This window comes from Eschrichtius robustus, chromosome 4 (assembly GCF_028021215.1).
Source record: "Eschrichtius robustus isolate mEscRob2 chromosome 4, mEscRob2.pri, whole genome shotgun sequence".
NCBI classification, from domain to species: Eukaryota; Metazoa; Chordata; class Mammalia; order Artiodactyla; family Eschrichtiidae; genus Eschrichtius; species Eschrichtius robustus.
Genome location: NC_090827.1, coordinates 122,452,546 through 122,469,731, shown reverse-complemented (window position 1 = coordinate 122,469,731; position 17,186 = coordinate 122,452,546). Strand labels below are relative to the sequence as shown.

Here is a 17,186-nt window from a genome sequence, read left to right as displayed (position 1 = left end):
GAAGGGAATGCAGTTAAACCCAGCCTTCCATGTCCCAGTTCCTGCCAAGGCACTGGATATGTGGGTAGAGAAATCATCTTGGAAGTGTATCCTCCAACCAAGTCATCCCAGCTGACACCATAGAATCAGAAATAAACTACCCCGTAGAGCTCTTTCCAAATTCCTCACCCTCAAAATCATGTGCAAAATATGTTTTAAACCACTACATTTCAAGCCACTAAGTTTAAACCTCTTAGGAAAAAGAGAAAATAGCTTTTTATCTCTTATAGCCTCAAAAGGCAGCATAACTGTATAGAAAATTTTTGGCTTGCATTTTCTTTCCCTGAATTTTCTGAAAATGCACCTCTGCTGTACCTTGTTTTGTATGTGGCTTTTTAGAAGTCTGATGGCAGCCTAATTTCCTTAACCTTATAACTAATTTGATCTTTTTGCCTGGAGGCCCTGAGGATGTTTTTCTTTGTCTTTAAAGAGTAATAGTTTTAATCTTTCTGTATTTGGTGGCTTGCTTGCTTGCTTTTTTTTTTTTTTTTTAAATTTCCCTTGGTTTTTAAGGAAGGCATGCATTTTGTTTTTGTTTTAAAGGGTCTTTCAAAATGCCTTTAAATCTTTTTTTTCCTACTTAACATTTTACTATCTGGTCTATAATTCTTAAATGGTATCCTTTGACTCCCACATATTACTTATACAGCAGGCAATTATCTTTTCTACTCTATTTTTCTCTTCCTTCTCCTCTCATTTTTTAGTTGCATTCTTTCTACTCTGTCAGTACATACAATGCTCACATACTATCCTTCCACCCATATACCCACTCTTGTCTCAGTCTTTGTTCTACAATTAAATGTATTAAATGATGAAGCCTTAATTTCCCCCTTCTTGCTTCTTTCCTTTCTCTTATTGCCATATCTTTGAAGGGTACCACACTTTTCTGACTCCTTCTTCCCTAGAAGCAATGTTTTTCCAAAGCTTCCAATTCTGGTCCCGCTCACTTTCAAGGTCCTTCCCTGTAGCTCATGCTATGAACTACCAAGTCCCAAACCTGAGATCAGTATATTTGCACTAGTTTGTCTTTTATTTTCTGGGTGTTATTTTTGTCTCGGCTTCACATTTATTCTCAGCTCTCCTCTTTCTTTCTTAAGCCTTCCTTCCCGTACTCTCCATACGCCCAGGCTTGCAGCAATGGCAAGGCATCTGTTGGAATTTGATGTTTATTTCTCTTACAAGCAATGTGAGGTTCATGGTATTCTCTATCTCCTACTAATGCTAAAAATGTGGTCATGTGTGTTTTTTTAAATTTTTTGTTAAACTAATAGGTTCTTTGGGGAGGGACGGATGCATGAAGATAATAGGATACAGGTGGCCACCATTATCCTCCAGACTTGCTATCTTGCTTTTTTGAGATGTTTGCTCTCAAAATTCTTCTGTACTCTTACCCTTCTTTCTTTGCTCCTAGGAATCACAGAGAATATGATAAGGAATTCAGCATCAATGGAAATCTATGTAACTACAATACTTCAAGAATTTAACTCCTTACTACTGTCACAATGTTAAACACTTGGGAAATTCCTTAAGATAAAAACAACTAGCACACTTAATAAATGGTGTATTAAAATAATGGCAATGATAGGAAAATTGCTACTTTTCTGTAAGGACTTAACTGTGTATATAAATTATATCAAAATAATACATAAAAAACATTGGGTTTTTTTTTTTTTTTTCCTGAATAGTTAAGGAATGAGTCATCAGTGTTATACCCTATAGCAAGGAGAAGAAAAATTATAATGACTCCCTCATTCAACCACTTAGTTGAAATTAATTGTATAAAAAGAGGACAATACAAACTTATCCAATAGTTTATAGCCTAATTTTTCCACTATTTAAAGAAATCAAGACTCATATGTTTACATACAAAATCAATTTTATTATAATTAAACAAAAAGAGGCTACTTAATACAAATATTAGCATTCTCTTTCCACTGAAAACAAAAGATACAATTTTATTAATTTTCATTTCTTTCCGCTATAGTCCAAATGATTGAACTTTTAGTCTACCATGTCCTTCAGTGTGTCTTTGCATCATTCCTGACTTCTGGAATATCCCTGAACATCCTGAGTAATATAATAATATGTCTTACCCCACTGTTTTCTAACTCTGGTTGTTAGCAAAAAAGAGGTTGTTTGTTTTTAATGTGGAGCCATTCTGCTTCTTTGTAATTGCAATATTGCTTCTGTATCCATTGCATAGAACAGTGTTTCTCAAAGTCATTACATCACCTGCATCATTCCCCTGGGTTGAGTGTCAAATTGCGGTTTCCAAGGCCCCAGGCTGCTGAATTTGAATTTCTACCTGTAGAACCCAGTAGCCTCCATTTTAACAACCTAAGCAGCTGCTCCTAAGCATAGTCCTCCAGGGCAAGAGTTAGTGCCTTGTGCTGCACTAAGCTAGTCTGGTCTCCCCACAGTCTGCTCCAGTCCTTAACCCTTTCTTGCATGATAAAATTTCCAGATGCTTGGTGATCTTAGGTACCTTCCTATGGATAGTCCATAGTTGTTATCAAGGTCCATAATTATTTAAATTTTGCACCCGAAATTAAACCTGATCCTGTAGAAATGGTCTGTTAATGTAGAATACAGCAGAACTCTTACCTTCCTTGATCTATTACTTATATTGAAGTAACTTAATGCTAGCATTTTTAGCAATTACTGTACATAACTCTATTGGTTCATAGAATGATTGTAATCAACTAAAGTCACAGATTTGTTTTTTACTCGAACGCCCATATTTATTCTAATCCAAACACAAAATTTTCATTTATCCCTGTTAGCTTTAATAGGCCATCTTATGAAGATAATTTTCAAGACTTGGTTTCTTCACCTATCATATAAATATGTTCACTGATGGTTTCATACTGCATGAAATAGCCTCTAATAGAAAGCCACAGGTCTCTGTCCTTTACCCTATTTTTTTTATATAATTCAGTCCTTATATGCAAATTCAAATATCCTCAAATATGTCGTTTACCCTATTCTATCTGAAGTTTTTATAATTGACTTGGGTGAAGATAAGGAGAGTACCTCTGGGGTACTCTGTGCCAAGATGTTCAAAGGCACAGAAATGTCAATTTTCCCTAAAGAAATGAGAGAGGGAGAATTATTTTATATTTTAAAAAATTATGCCATAGAATGCAAATTCACATGGTTTTTAATTAAGACAGAAGCATTCACAGAAATATCTCTCTTCTGCCAGACACTTAGGACAACTGCCCTGGTCTCTCCAGACATACAGTTTTACTTTCCCCTTCCATTAGGAATAGTCCGAGGAAAAGTTTGAGAAGCACCAAAATAAAATACCCTGTTTATTTTCATGTCCTCTGCAGAGTCGAGAAGCCTATGTTCATCCAGTCACTTATAAAAATGCTGAATTGAATAGGGTAAGGGCATTCTACTAGAGAATTTTTCATAATATATAAAGCCATTTCTAGACATTATTGAGAGGAGGCAACCCATATTACTCCAACAAGTCAAAACAAACATCAGTAACTAGCTGCTATTCGATTTTCAAGCAGTCCTTTATCTATCAGCTTAGTAACCTAAAAATAAACCATTTTAGTTTATCAAACCTTTTCCTAGGTTGACATTTGTTGGCTCCTAATGACCATAACATTCATTTCTGCATGCTCAAAAACAAGCCTTTTAACAACCTATTGTCAAATCTGTAAACATGAATCAAGTTGTCTATAATTTCCAGAATCCACCCTAGTTCCCTCTTTAAAAATAAAGATGAAACTTACCCATCTGTGGTCTTGCAGTATTTCTCCTATCTGTCATGACTTTTCAAATACTTTTCAAAAACAGGAGCTCTGAGATTATGGCTGAAAATTCTGTTACCACCCTGGTACCTAATATATCTGGCCTCATTTTAAATACCTTGGAGTTAGTTTACTAATCCCTTATCTATCTTGGGCTGAAATTCCCACTTCTCATAATTTGTTCTCCATATTCAGCTTAAAAACCCATCTAGAAAAGGGAAGGAAAGAGGGAAAGAAAGGGATGGGAAAGAGAGAAGGAAAAATAGGAGTTAAATGATTCTGCTACTTCTCTGATATACCTTCTGTTATCATCTCTAAGCAGTAGACTTATTATTTCCTTGTTATTTTTGACTAAAAAAAAACCAAGTCTTATAGTTCCTTCTGGTCAGCTTGACCATTTTTTTTTTTTTTTGGCCTTGATTTATTTGGGGACTTAATTTATGACACTTTTATAATAAATTTGCTAATTTCTATACTCATCCTTGGCCATCTTCCTTCTTTATACCTTTTATATATATCATTTGAAATTTGAGATTACTAAATAGCCATTCAACTTTCCTAAGCTTTCTTCCATTTTATTAGAATTATTTCATAATTATTCAGCAGTTTGTGTGTGTGTGTGTGTGTGTGTGTGTGTGTGTGTGTGTGTGTGTGTGTGTTTAAATCTCTCTTTGTTAGCCATAATCCCTTTTTGAGACTCAAGTCCCTGGGTCAAAATTTTTTTCTTTGAACTTTTTGCAAAAGTTTCCCAAGGCACCTGTCTGACTCTATTTAGGGTTTGCTTTTCTGGCCATTATAAACTATTTGCTTGGAGTTCTCAACATCTTTTATGTCATAGCACATCACTGATGATAGCCTCATATGTGACACACCCTCACCATGTATCCTGAGTCTTACAACCTCAAACATATTTTGTCTGAAAGTAAAATATTGTAATCATATTTAATTACCACATATATTGCTATCTATCATTCATGAGTACTCTTCACAATGCATATGGTGACATTGATAAACAGGCTGTTGCTTATGTGGAATTCCATGCCACTTGCTATAACGTCAACCTTTCTCTCCCACTCAAGGAAGCATACCGTAAGAACGTAAGAGCAATGGTATCATCAGGATAACCTTGACTACGTTCAAACGTATGTATTTTTAGAAAGTAGATGATTTATAATTTAATTTATCTTACTATGAGTAACAAATTACTTGCAACTCACCTCGTGTGCCAAGTCCAAGTTGAGGATGACAAAGGTGCTTTCTCCTGCTGTTTCTATCCCCTTCACACCACCAATTACCTTTTCCTCACTAGGCAAAATTAAGTCCAGGCTTCACTTGACTTTAATTATGAGAGCAGTCAGTAATTTATCTCATTAGGATGGTCCAAGTCTCCTTTCTTGACAAATAACCTGCCTTTGTACAATTTGGATGTCTTTTGGCTCAGTAGTCTGTAACATTCTCCCACACTATTTCTAATGTGGTAGTACTTTGGCAGTCTGTTTATATGAGCCTTTTAAATATGGCAATGAAATTCCATGATGTCTTTAGAGTAAAGAAATGCACATTTTTGTAATCATTAAATTTAAAATAAATTATCTAACATAAGTTGAAGTTAAACACAAAACTGTCTTTAAAAGGTATTTTTCAAACAAAAAATCCTAACAATGAATACTGAATTAAAAACTGTTAGATCATTAGACAATGCACATAGTGATAAAAGCACCAAGGACAAAGAGGCTGGAAAGGAAAGGAAAGGAAAGGAGACAAGAAGGGGAAGTTTGGGAGTTCTGAGCAGGCCATCCCTCCATGCTTGTCTTCTTCTAATATGCAGATTATGGCTAAACTAGAATTCTCTTTTTCTTTTTAATTAAAAGCCATTTGGAATGAGCAGTTTTTCATTCTCCAGCTGCTTGTGTTATAATTTCCACAACGTGTTACAAACAAATTAAAGCCAATTTGTTTCTTATATAAAATATACAACTTGCTTCTCAGCATATTTCAGGACTCCGGACACACCTGTATAAATCTGTTCTACACTCCAAAATCTTCAATGTAAAGGGAATATAATCTTTAGTAAATACGGTGAAAAAAAACTTCTTTTAAAAAACTAAATTTTATTTATGAAGCCCCTTTCCTATCTAATCATGTGACCTACTCCAATTCAATTTCCCTGATGTTTTTAACCTAGAGTTTGACTAAATAAATCCACTGAATTTGCTCTTTCAAAATCCTAAAACATCCTTTTGGGATCTAAAAGACTTTCAAAGTTCTTCCCTCTATCCAGGTAATCAAAATATAACACGGCAAAAGACAAACACTTTAGCTGTGGTCCTTTGGCTACCTGAATATCTTTTGACAAAGCAGAAGGAAAAAAAAGAAGTGAAGGAAGTAAGGGGAGGGAGGGAGAGAAGAAAAGAGGGAAGGGGAAAAGAAGAGTACATAACAAAACATTAAAGAGATTGTTTTAAAATGAGCACATTTTTTAAAAAGACCCCATACAGTCTGTTAGCAGATGTATTAGAATGCAACAGTTACCATCTTCAAAATGGCCTTACTATTCCATGATCCTCTTTTTAAACTTATTTTTGCTAGTACCTATATTTCTAAGGGAAAATTTTTTCTTCCTTGCAATATAAATACCACTATACTGTATTGCAATGCATAATGGTACCAAGAGCTAGAGCTCTCCCTGTCCATGGGGTTGCATTTAACCTTAGTGAACACAAAATTCTGTACTATTCCACTCTCACCTATGAGGCAATGGCAGCAAATGTGCACAGCAAATGCCATAAAGCACTATGAACAAGAATGAACATCAAGGCTTAGCTCATTATACTAAACTTCCTTCACTGCCCAAAAAACTATCTTTTTAAAATTCAGAGTTTACTTTTTATGACTATTTTCACATGAATTTATTTTTAAGAACTAAAACATTATCCTAAAATATATTAACTTACTTAGCACTACCCTGAAAATTATTTCTGTAGACATTTTCTCCACAACAAAAATCAAAACTATTTGTCTTTTCAGTTCAGAAGTCTCATGACTTTTTTAAAGCACACTTAAAAGCACTCCATTTGTGATTTTCATGAGGATAAGAAAGTGTCCAAAAGTCATCCAAACAGAGGGTCAACTATACCCTTAGATCCTTAATTTTGTGAAAGAAATTTTGTGGAGCTCACATTTGCCTGAGCTGTAAAACCTTAGCAATAATACTCTGCTCTAGAACCCTCACTTTTAAAAGTCATGAGATTCCACACTTGACCTAGAGCAAAGCAGCAATTTTTCTGAATCGTCTCTGGGCCTTCGTGTCCAAAGTTCCCCTACACTTTGAGACCTGGGGGACAGCGTTTCAAATTGGATATAAGTCTCTTTCGCCAAATCATCTTCCCAGAGGGAGTCTGACTTACACTGAAGTTTGCAAACTTTGTACAACAGGAAAAAAACTAATGGCAAGACAACAACACAGGCAGCACCACTCACCACCATAAGGAAAGACCCTTGAAAATCACCTTCTTCTTCAACTCTGTCAGTAGAAAAGGTGATACATTGGTCTTTCTGGGGAGGCATTCCTTTTGGACAGACACATGCTATATATTGCCAACCAGGCAACAAGCCACCTATGGTGACTTGGTTCTTGCTGGAGTCTGCATTAAGCAGTAGCAGGTCCCTCTCACCATACTTGGAATACAACACAGTCACTTCCGAATTCTGCGTGGTGTTAATGGTGTTCCACATCAAGATCACGCTTTCTTCGGTTTCGCTGACTACCTGGAGATTTTCTATTGTGGCATTCGTTTCCATCGGCAGGGCTTGATCCAACAATGCCAACTCTTCTCTTTTACTTGCACTAGCTGGGGGAAGCTTACCGCTACCCATCTCCCCCTTGACATTGCTTTTCCCATCTGGGTGGAGTGACTGACGGCTGGCCATGGTAGTGCTTGTAGATATTCTAGTGCTTGGAGTTGTGGCTGAAGAAACAATGGAGGAGAAGAAAGGAGATAAGGAGAAGGAAGCAGTGGAGGGAGGAGATGAAGTGGAAGTAGGAAGAAAAGTGGAAGAAGCTGGGAAGGAAGAAGAGGAGGAATAAGGCCAGGGAGACGATGATGAACCAGGTAGAGATGCAGATGTTCTAGATCCCAGCTGGACCTCTTGCTCAGGGTGATCCCCAGTTCTTCTTTCAGAAGTTTCTGATGATATGGTGGTCATGACAACACCAACCACTGTCACAGTAACCACAGCTTCTGACATCCCAGCCAAATTTTTGGCCTTACATTTGTAATCCCCAGCGTCCATGTAAGAAATGCCTGTCAAGCTTATTATGGACCATCTGACTCCCTCCCCTGGAGATTCCTGAATTACTGGAAGAAAGAAAAATGCATAATCTGTGAGATAAAAGAAAGAAAAGATTCACGCAACATGCCAACTCAAAAGGCAACAATTTCTGCTTCTACACGCATACCTCTCACATAAGCCAAGAGGGAAATGGCACGCTGCAAATCTCTGATTGCAGGTGATGGTTCTGCAAATGGTTTGCATGGAAGTGTAGGACATTCTGGGTGTCATGAAGTTTCTATGGGAAATAGTATTTTAAAAAGACATGGGGCTGAGAATTAAGAAACTTTGGCCTCAGTAAACTTTTGTTTACTAAGTAGTATGTGATTCTAGACAAGCCAGTTAGTGTCTTTAGGTCTCTGTTTCCACATTTTTAAAATAAGGGGATAAGACAAAGTGATTTCAAATATCCCTTCCAATTTTAACCCACTGTGATTCTGTAAAATGTTTATCACAAGACCTTACTTAAATATTTCTCAAAATATTTTTTCATTGTAATAAAGTGTTAGCTATCCACATAGTCAGGAGGCATAGTGGACCATTTTCTGGCATGGAGGAGTCATAATTTCTATTCTTATCTTTCACAGTATATTTAATTTAGATAAACAAGTAAACAATGAGGTTTTTTATTTATGGAATAATACATAGTGTTTGCAAAATTGGAATTTTAATTTCCTAAACACTAAAATCTGAACATATTTCCCTTCTGTCTTGATTTCTGAAGCTTTCTGAAGAATAATAATATGCAGAGTGGTACTTCAGTAGCCCAAAATTTAACTCACTGCCTTAAACTGTGGGCTTAGGCCTTGACATTTTTTTAAAATTCTATCAGGTTTCATTATTTCAGCCTCAATCTAAATTTAATTTGGAAGAGTTTTAAAAATATATCCCTTTACTCATTAGAATATCACTATTGAAACTAAGGCCAAAAAATTGATTTGATCATAGTAGGATCTAAAAACCTGTGTAATCAATATTTTTAAAAATTATATTTTTTGCCTCATAATAAAGTTCCTATGTAGTTTATTATTTGCATAATCATTCGAAAATAAGAAACCTGTTTGAAATTCCCTTGAAGGAAATTTTAACTGTTATACATTTTAAAGTGAGCAGTATCCAAGATGATGGAGGAAAGATAAAGACAAAGGCCTTATCTGCAACCATCCATCCACTGCATCATGTTGTTTTCCATCTAAGAAAGAAATCAGATTGTCTAATTTCATCTACATAGTTAATCAGGCAAACTGAGGAAAATATTAATCAATAAAGTGTACCTTTCAAATTTCTTCCATTCAACAATCTTAGCATATTTTATTAGAAATAACTAGCCAATCTCAAATCATACAAAAACATAAGATTAAGTTCAGTCATTTGTAAACTCCTTGTTTCAAAGGCCTGAACTAAGAAGATACCTGTATAATTAACTGGCGAGCTGTCTGGTCTGGTCCAGGTGAGCTGCGGGGTAGGGTAGCCAGTGGTATCACACCGCAGCAGAACGTTACTGCCCAGAGCAGACGTGATCTGGGTGGCCGAGGTCATCACCGATGGCTTCAGACACTGCTCCAGCTCAGCCCGCTGAAACGAAATCCCTGTGAGGCGTTCCGGTTCACTACAAACCATCAGTGGATCGAGAAGTACTACCACAGGGTCAGCGACCTTTGACAATGCCATTATTTTGGAAATGTGACAGTCACAGAACCATGGGTTGTCCTGCAGGCCTAGACCAGAAGGGAGGAAAAGGTTGATAAAGGTTTTCCTGATGACTTCTGTTTCTATCACAGCCTCGTGGGATGGCATTTCTGCACTGTGGCCCTAAAAACATAAGTGCTTTGAAGGATCAGAGTCACCTCTCTGTCAGTTTTGCTCTGCACTCCAGCCACCTAAATCAATATATCTTGTCAGTTCAGATCATTAATGAATATAGCTAACAGTTATGGAACGTTTACTGTGTACTAGGCTCTGTTCTAAGCACTTACCTGTATTAACTGATTTAATCCCAACAATTCTATGAAAAGAATATTATTTCCCCATTGTAAAGATGAAGAAGCTGAGGCACAGAGAAACCAAATAACTTGACCAAAGTCATTTAGCTAAGCAGTGTCAGAGTCGAGATTTGAATCCAAGTACCAAAGAATGACATAAATACAGTGATAGATTTCTAGGGTGCCATGAAAGTATTTATATTATTATAAGTAGTATTATAGGGTGCTGCGAGGCACCTAACTCAGCCTGCAATATGTCATGACTTTGTGTGATTTTAAGGCATATTGAGGTAGTACAAGTTGTTGTAGCAAAAGTATAGAGTGAGATGCAGGCAGTGTTAGGAGACAAGGTTGGAAAAACTGGTAGAACGTGGCTTGGCATGAACGTTACATGTGGTGGCCATGGAGGTGCACTGCTCAAATCCCCTTTCAGGAGAGGATCAGCCGCAGGGAATGCAGTTAGCTGACAGCCTCCAGTTGCAAATGCCTTCAGGATCTGCCTCAGCTTTCAGAACCGTTAGCCAAAGTGTTGTGTCCTTCAAAGAGGCTATGAGTGAAAGCTTAAAGAAAGGTGAGAAAAATGTTACTGGAAACTAGAGGAAAAGGCACCATTGTTATGGAGTGGCAGAAGGTTTAGCAACACTGTCACCTGTGGTTAACATGGGAAGTAGAAAACGTCCTCAGCGAAATGAATGTTCCGACTAAGGAGATTTCTACACAGTGTTGAAACTGCTGCTTGGTGTCTTCTTGCTGCTCATAGCAAAATGTAAAGGAGAGACAACAGCTAAAGGAAGAACTGTTAAATGTAAAGGAACTACAACTTGCTAAGTTCAAAAGTAAAACTGTTTCTTACACCCAGCCTCTCCAAAATTCTCAGATTACGAAAGGGCTTCAGAAGAAACGTCAAATCCACGTGGGTGGTTCCGTACAATCAGTTGCTAAGATCTCAGAAGCATCTAAGATGGTGCTCCAGAGCATTCAGTCAGACAAAAATCTCCCTAAGGATCTTAAGGGTGATGTCCCATATCAGCCTGACATAAAAAGCCCAAGGTTGGAAAAGATTCATCCCAAAAAGACTTGTGGTTGTGCAGTGGATTATACATTGGTTTGTGAGGAGAAAAGACAGAACAGCAAGTTTAAAACAATCTAACCCTGGTGGAAGATCTAACTGTCCATTCATAAAATCTAGATTTCTGTTTATGCCCATTTTTATTATAACAGCATTTTGTGAGTGGTTCATATTTCTCTGCCAGTATTGGTAAAGTTTGCTGTCTTTATTATCGTCCATACTAGAAACTTCTTTTCTCTCATGGGTGAATTACCTTGACCTTCTTCCTCTTACAGTTAGTTCTGTGAATCTATGAGCAGTTCTCTAATACTGATTTAAATTCTACTCAACCTGCCAACGAACATCAAATTCACTCTTTCATATAATAATTAATATGTGTAGGGACTTCCCTGGTGGTGCAGTGGTTAAGACTCTGCCTGCCAATGCAGGGGACACGGGTTTGAGCCCTGGTCTGGGAAGATCCCACAGGCCACAGAGCAACTAAGCCCATGAGCCACAACTACTGGGCCCACATGCCACAACTACTGAAGCCCACGTACTCTATGGCCCATGCTCTGCAACAAGAGAAGCCACCGCAATAAGAAGCCCACGCACCACAACAAAGAGTAGCCCCTGCTCGCCACAACTAGAGAAAGCCCGCATGCAGCAATGAAGACCCAACACAGCCAAAAAATAAATTAATTAAAAAAAAATTTGTTTTAATTGCTTAAAAAATAAATAAATAATTAACATGTGTAGAACGTTTCATACTTTCAAAACACTTTGAGTTGGCATGTCAGATTTTTTTCTTATAAAATAATAACAAAAACAGACTTACAGATATAGAGAAGAGACTTGTGGTTGCCAAGGGGTAGGGGAGGTGCGGGGGGAGGACTGGGAGTTTGGGCTTAGCAGATGTAAACAATTACATACAGGATGGATAAATAAGAAGGTCCTATTGTATAGCACAGGGAACTATATTTAATATCCTGTGATAAACCATATGAAAAAGAATATATATATGTATAACTGAATCACTTTGCTGTACAGCAGAAATTAGACACAACATTGTAAATCAACTATACTTCAATAAAATTTTAAAAAATAAAATAAAATAATAACACAAGATGACAGTTTTTGGTTGCTTCCTATGTGGCAAATACTGCACTTATCAAGAATTGTAAAGGGTTGACACTTTACCCTACTTTAGGGTGACCAACTCATCCCAGTTTGCCACCGTTTTATGGATATTGGTAGAAGATACAAGACTCCTAGTCAAAGATGAAGAATAATTTATTAATCACAGTTCTGGAAGGAGACATTATCTTTATTATATTGGGTAGTAAGCGTATCTACCCTTTGCTCTGGAGGGAGACATAGCTCTGCTTTCCAAAGTGGTATCTCTTGAAAAGACAGTTTAGAACAAAAGGCAGTCACAGTGTCTACCTTTGTTCACAAAAGAAATGTGAGAGACAATGGAAAAGAGAGAGACCATGCTAAAGCGTTTGTCTATCTCAATCCTCACAATAGCATGAGGTGGATAATATTAGTATCATCCTCATTTTAAAGATGAGAAAATGCTCAGGGAAGTAAAGAAATCTGCCCAAGGTCACACAACCGGATGCAGTCAGGATTTGAACCTTGATATCCTGATCTTAAAGCTCTCATTCTCAACAACTGTGTATATGTTTTATACTGACCTTGGGAAGCTAGTATGATTCTTCCAATTTCATACCAGACATTAAGGCACAAAGAAAGTACTGCCTTGACTTTGTAAGTAGCTTAGAGTCCTAAGTCCCACGTGTTTGAGCCTCCTAGTCTAATACTTCTTCCACCATAACTCATCTCTTTGTCACCTAAAAACATCTAGAGCATGGGTGGCAGCTGTGAGTGCTGTCATCTACAAATAACAAATGTTAAAGTAGCGATGTCTGGAGCATAAATGTCTATAAAGGGAAAGATCAAGAGCTATAAAATTAACATTTTCATTTATGCTTTGAAACTATTATAAAAATGTGTTAACGGTGAAACAAAATTCTTTTAAAAACAAATCCAATTGGTTATATCGAAAAGTTATGTAAACCAGGAGTAAATATTTTTAAATCCCTCAAAAATAAAATATTTATTCAAGCTATGAAATATCTAAGGTCAAGGGTACAACTTTTAAAGCCTGAATAATAATAGTAATCTGAGGGCTGAACACATTCAAGTGTTTTTTCTTCTGGGGACAAAGTACAAGAACTCTCTGAAGTTAAACTATTACTTGTCCTGCATTCCTTCAAGGCAAAGCACCAACCACAATCAGCAATTTGCATTAAGTAATTTATTTTATATAACTATTCTTGGATGGGGCAAAAGAACTTTGCCTTGTCCCTTTTCCAAAAGGTAATGTTTTTCATGCATCACAGTAGTTGGATGTGCTATTCTTTATGAAAAGTCAGCGATAAATTCTAGTACAAAAGTTATTCTGCAGACTATAAGCTCTTGAAGGCAATATCCATGCCTCAGTCAGTTTTGAGGAGGCAGTTATACTTAACAATTCAAAAGGGAAAGTAAAGTCTTTTCAACAAATGGTGCTAGAACTACTGGACATCTTCTTGGGAACAAATAAACCTCAACCCCTACCTCACACTATACTCTATGCTCGAAAACTATTTTGAGCTGGGTCACAGTCATAAGCATAAAAGCTAAGAATATAAAGCTAAAAACTGAATATAAAAGTTAAAACTATAAAGGAAGAATATCTCTGTGACCTGTAGGTAAGCAAATATTTCTTAGGTGGGACACAGAAATCACTAACTATAAAAGGAAAAACTGATAAATGGGATGTCATCAAAATTTTAAACTTTCTGAAGGGCGGAGTCAAGATGGCGGTGTGGGAAGACACTGAGTTAGTATCTCCCCACAACTAGGGCACCTGCCAGCCGCTGGTGGGGGACCCTGATGCCCAAGGAGACTGGAGGAACCCCAAGTGCACCGCTGGGGGTTGGGCCAAATCTCCTGTGGTGGGAGCTCTGAGTCTGAACCACTGGACCAACAGAGAACCTCAGATCCGAGGGAATATTCACTGAAGTGAGGTCTCATAGAGGTCTTCATCTCAGCACCAAGACCCAGCTCTACCCAACAGCCTACAAACTCCAGTGTTGGAAGCCTCAGGCCAAACAACTAGTAAGACAGGAACACAAACACACCCATTAAAAAAAAAAAATGAGATGGCAAAAAAATATGACACAGGTGAAGGAGCAAGGTAAAAACCTACAAGACCAAATAAATGAAGAGGAAATAGACAATCTACCTGAAAAAGAATTCAGAGTAATGATAGTAAAGATGATCCAGAATCTCAGAAATAGAATGGAGGCACGGATTGAGAAAATACAAGAAATGCTTAACAAAGTTCTAGAAGAACTAAAGAATAAACAAACAGAGATGAACAACACAATAACTGAAATGAAAAATACACTAGATGGAATGAATAACAGAATAACTGAAGCAGAAGAATGAATAAGTGAGCTGGAAGATAAAATGGTGGAAATAACTGCCCAGGAGCAGAATAAAGAAAAAAGAATGAAAAGAATTGAAGACAGTCTCAGAGACCTCTGGGACAACACTAAATGTACCAACATTCGAATTATAGGGGTCCCAGAAGAAGAAGAGAAAAAGAAAGGGTCTGAGAAAATATTTGAAGAGATTATAGCAGAAAACTTCCCTAACATGGGAAAGGAAATAGTCACCCAAGTCCAGGAAGCACAGAGATTCCCATACAGAATAAACCCTAGGAAAAACACACCAAGACACATATTAATCAAACTAACAAAAATTAAATTCAAAGAAAAAATATTAAAAGCAGCAAGAGAAAAACAAAAAATAACACACAAAGGAATCCGCATAAGGTTATCAGCTGATTTTTCAGCAGAAACTCTGCAGGCCAGAAGGGAGTGGCAGGATATACTTAAGTGATGAAAAAGAAAAACCTACAACCAAGATTGCTCTATCCAACAAGGATCTCATTCAGATTCGATGGAGAAATCAAAAGCTTTTCAGACAAGCAAAAGCTAAGAAAATTCAGCACCACCAAACCAGCTTTACAACAAATGCTAAAGAAACTTCTCTAGGCAGGAAACACAACAGAAGAGAAAGACCCACAAAAAAAACCCCAAAACAATTAAGAAAATGGTAATAGGAACATACATATTGATAAAAACCTTGAATGTAAATGGATTAAATGCCCCACCCAAAAGACACAGACAGGCTGAATGGATACAAAAACAAGACCCATATATATGCTGTCTACAAGAGACCCACTTCAGTCGTAGGGACACATACAGACTGAAAGTGAGGGGATGGAAAAAGATATTCCATGCAAATGGAAATCAAAAGAAAGCCGGAGTAGCAATACTCGTATCAGATAAAATAGACTTTAAAATAAAGACTGTTACAAGAGATAAGGAGGGACACTACATAATGATCAAAGGAGCAATCCAAGAAGAATATATAACAACTATAAATGTTTATGCACCCAACATAGGAGCACCTCAGTACATAAGGCAAATGCTTACAACCATGAAAGGAGAATCGACAGTAACACAATAATAGTAGGGGACTTTAACACCCCACTTACACCAATGGACAGATCATCCAAACAGAAAATAAATAAGGAAATACAAGCTTTAAATGACACAATAGACCAGATAGATTTAATTGATATTTATAGAACATTCCACCCAAAAGTGGCACAATACACTTTCTTCTCAAGTGCACACGGAACATTCTGCAGAATAGATCACATCTCGGGTCACAAATCAAGCCTTGGAAAATTTAAGAATACTGAAATCATAGCAAGCACCTTTTCTGACCACATGGCTATGAGATTGGAAATCAATTACAGGAAAAAAAACTGTAAAAAACACAAATACATGGAGGATAACAGTGTACTACTAAATAACCAAGAGATCACTGAAGAAATCAAAGAAGAAATTAAAAAGTCCATAGAAACAAATGACAACGAAAACACGACAACCCAAAACCTATGGGACGCAGCAAAAGCAGTTTTAAGAGGGAAGTTTATAGCAATTCAGTCTCACCTCAAGAAACAAGAAAAGGGCTTCCTTGGTGGTGCAGTGGTTAAGAGTCTGCCTGCCAATGCAGGGGACACAGGTTCGAGCCCTGGTCCGGGAAGATCCCACATGCTGCAAAGCAACTAAGCCTGTGCACCACAACCACTGAGCCTGCTCTCTAGAGCCCGTGAACCACAACTACTGAACCCCGCATGCCACAACTACTGAAGCCCATGCACCTAGAGCCCATGCTTCACAACAAGAGAAGCCACTGCAATGAGAAGCCCACGCACCACAAGAAAGAGTAGCCGCCACTCGCCGCAACTAGAGAAAGCCCGTGCACAGCAACAAAGACCCAACACAGCCACATATAAATAAATTAATTGAAAAAAAAAAGAAACATAAAAAATCTCAAATAAACAATCTAACCCTACACTTAAAACAACTAGAGAAAGAAGAACAAAGAAAACCTAAAGTCAGTAGAAGGGAAGAAATCATGAAGATCAGAGCAGAAATAAATGAAATAGAAACAAAGAAAACAATAACAAAGATCAATAAAACTAAAAGCTGGTTCTTTGAGAAGATAAACAAAATTGATAAACCCTTAGCCAGACTCAACAAGACAAAAAGGGAGAGGACGCAAATCAATAAAATTCGAAATGAAAAAGGAGAAATCACAACTGACACTGCAGAAATACAAAGGATTGTAAGAGACTACTACAAACAACTCTATGCCAATAAAATGGACAACCACAAAGAAATGGACAAATTCTTGGAAAGGTACAATTTTCCAAGACTGAGCCAGGAAGAATTAGAAAATATAAACAGACCTATCACAAGTAATGAAATTGAAACCGTAATTAAAAATCTTCCAACAAACAAAAGTCCAGGACCAGATGGCTTCACAGACCAATTCTATCAAACATTTAGAGAAGAGTTAACACTGATCCTTCTCAAACTCTTC

General features: G+C 37.2%; 1 protein-coding gene across 1 annotated transcript in view; it reads right to left on the bottom strand.

The window, feature by feature from the left end:
- Nucleotides 1-6,873: 6,873 nt before the first annotated feature.
- LRIT3 (leucine rich repeat, Ig-like and transmembrane domains 3) overlaps nucleotides 6,874-17,186 on the bottom strand; it is a 31,520-nt gene continuing 21,207 nt past the window's right edge. Inside the window, exons 3-4 of the mRNA XM_068542314.1 lie at nucleotides 9,551-9,856; nucleotides 6,874-8,164 (exon numbers count right to left, since the gene is read on the bottom strand). Coding sequence (XP_068398415.1) covers nucleotides 7,041-8,164; nucleotides 9,551-9,856 — 1,430 coding nt within the window. The 3' untranslated portion in view covers nucleotides 6,874-7,040. The remainder of the gene's footprint in view (nucleotides 8,165-9,550; nucleotides 9,857-17,186) is intronic.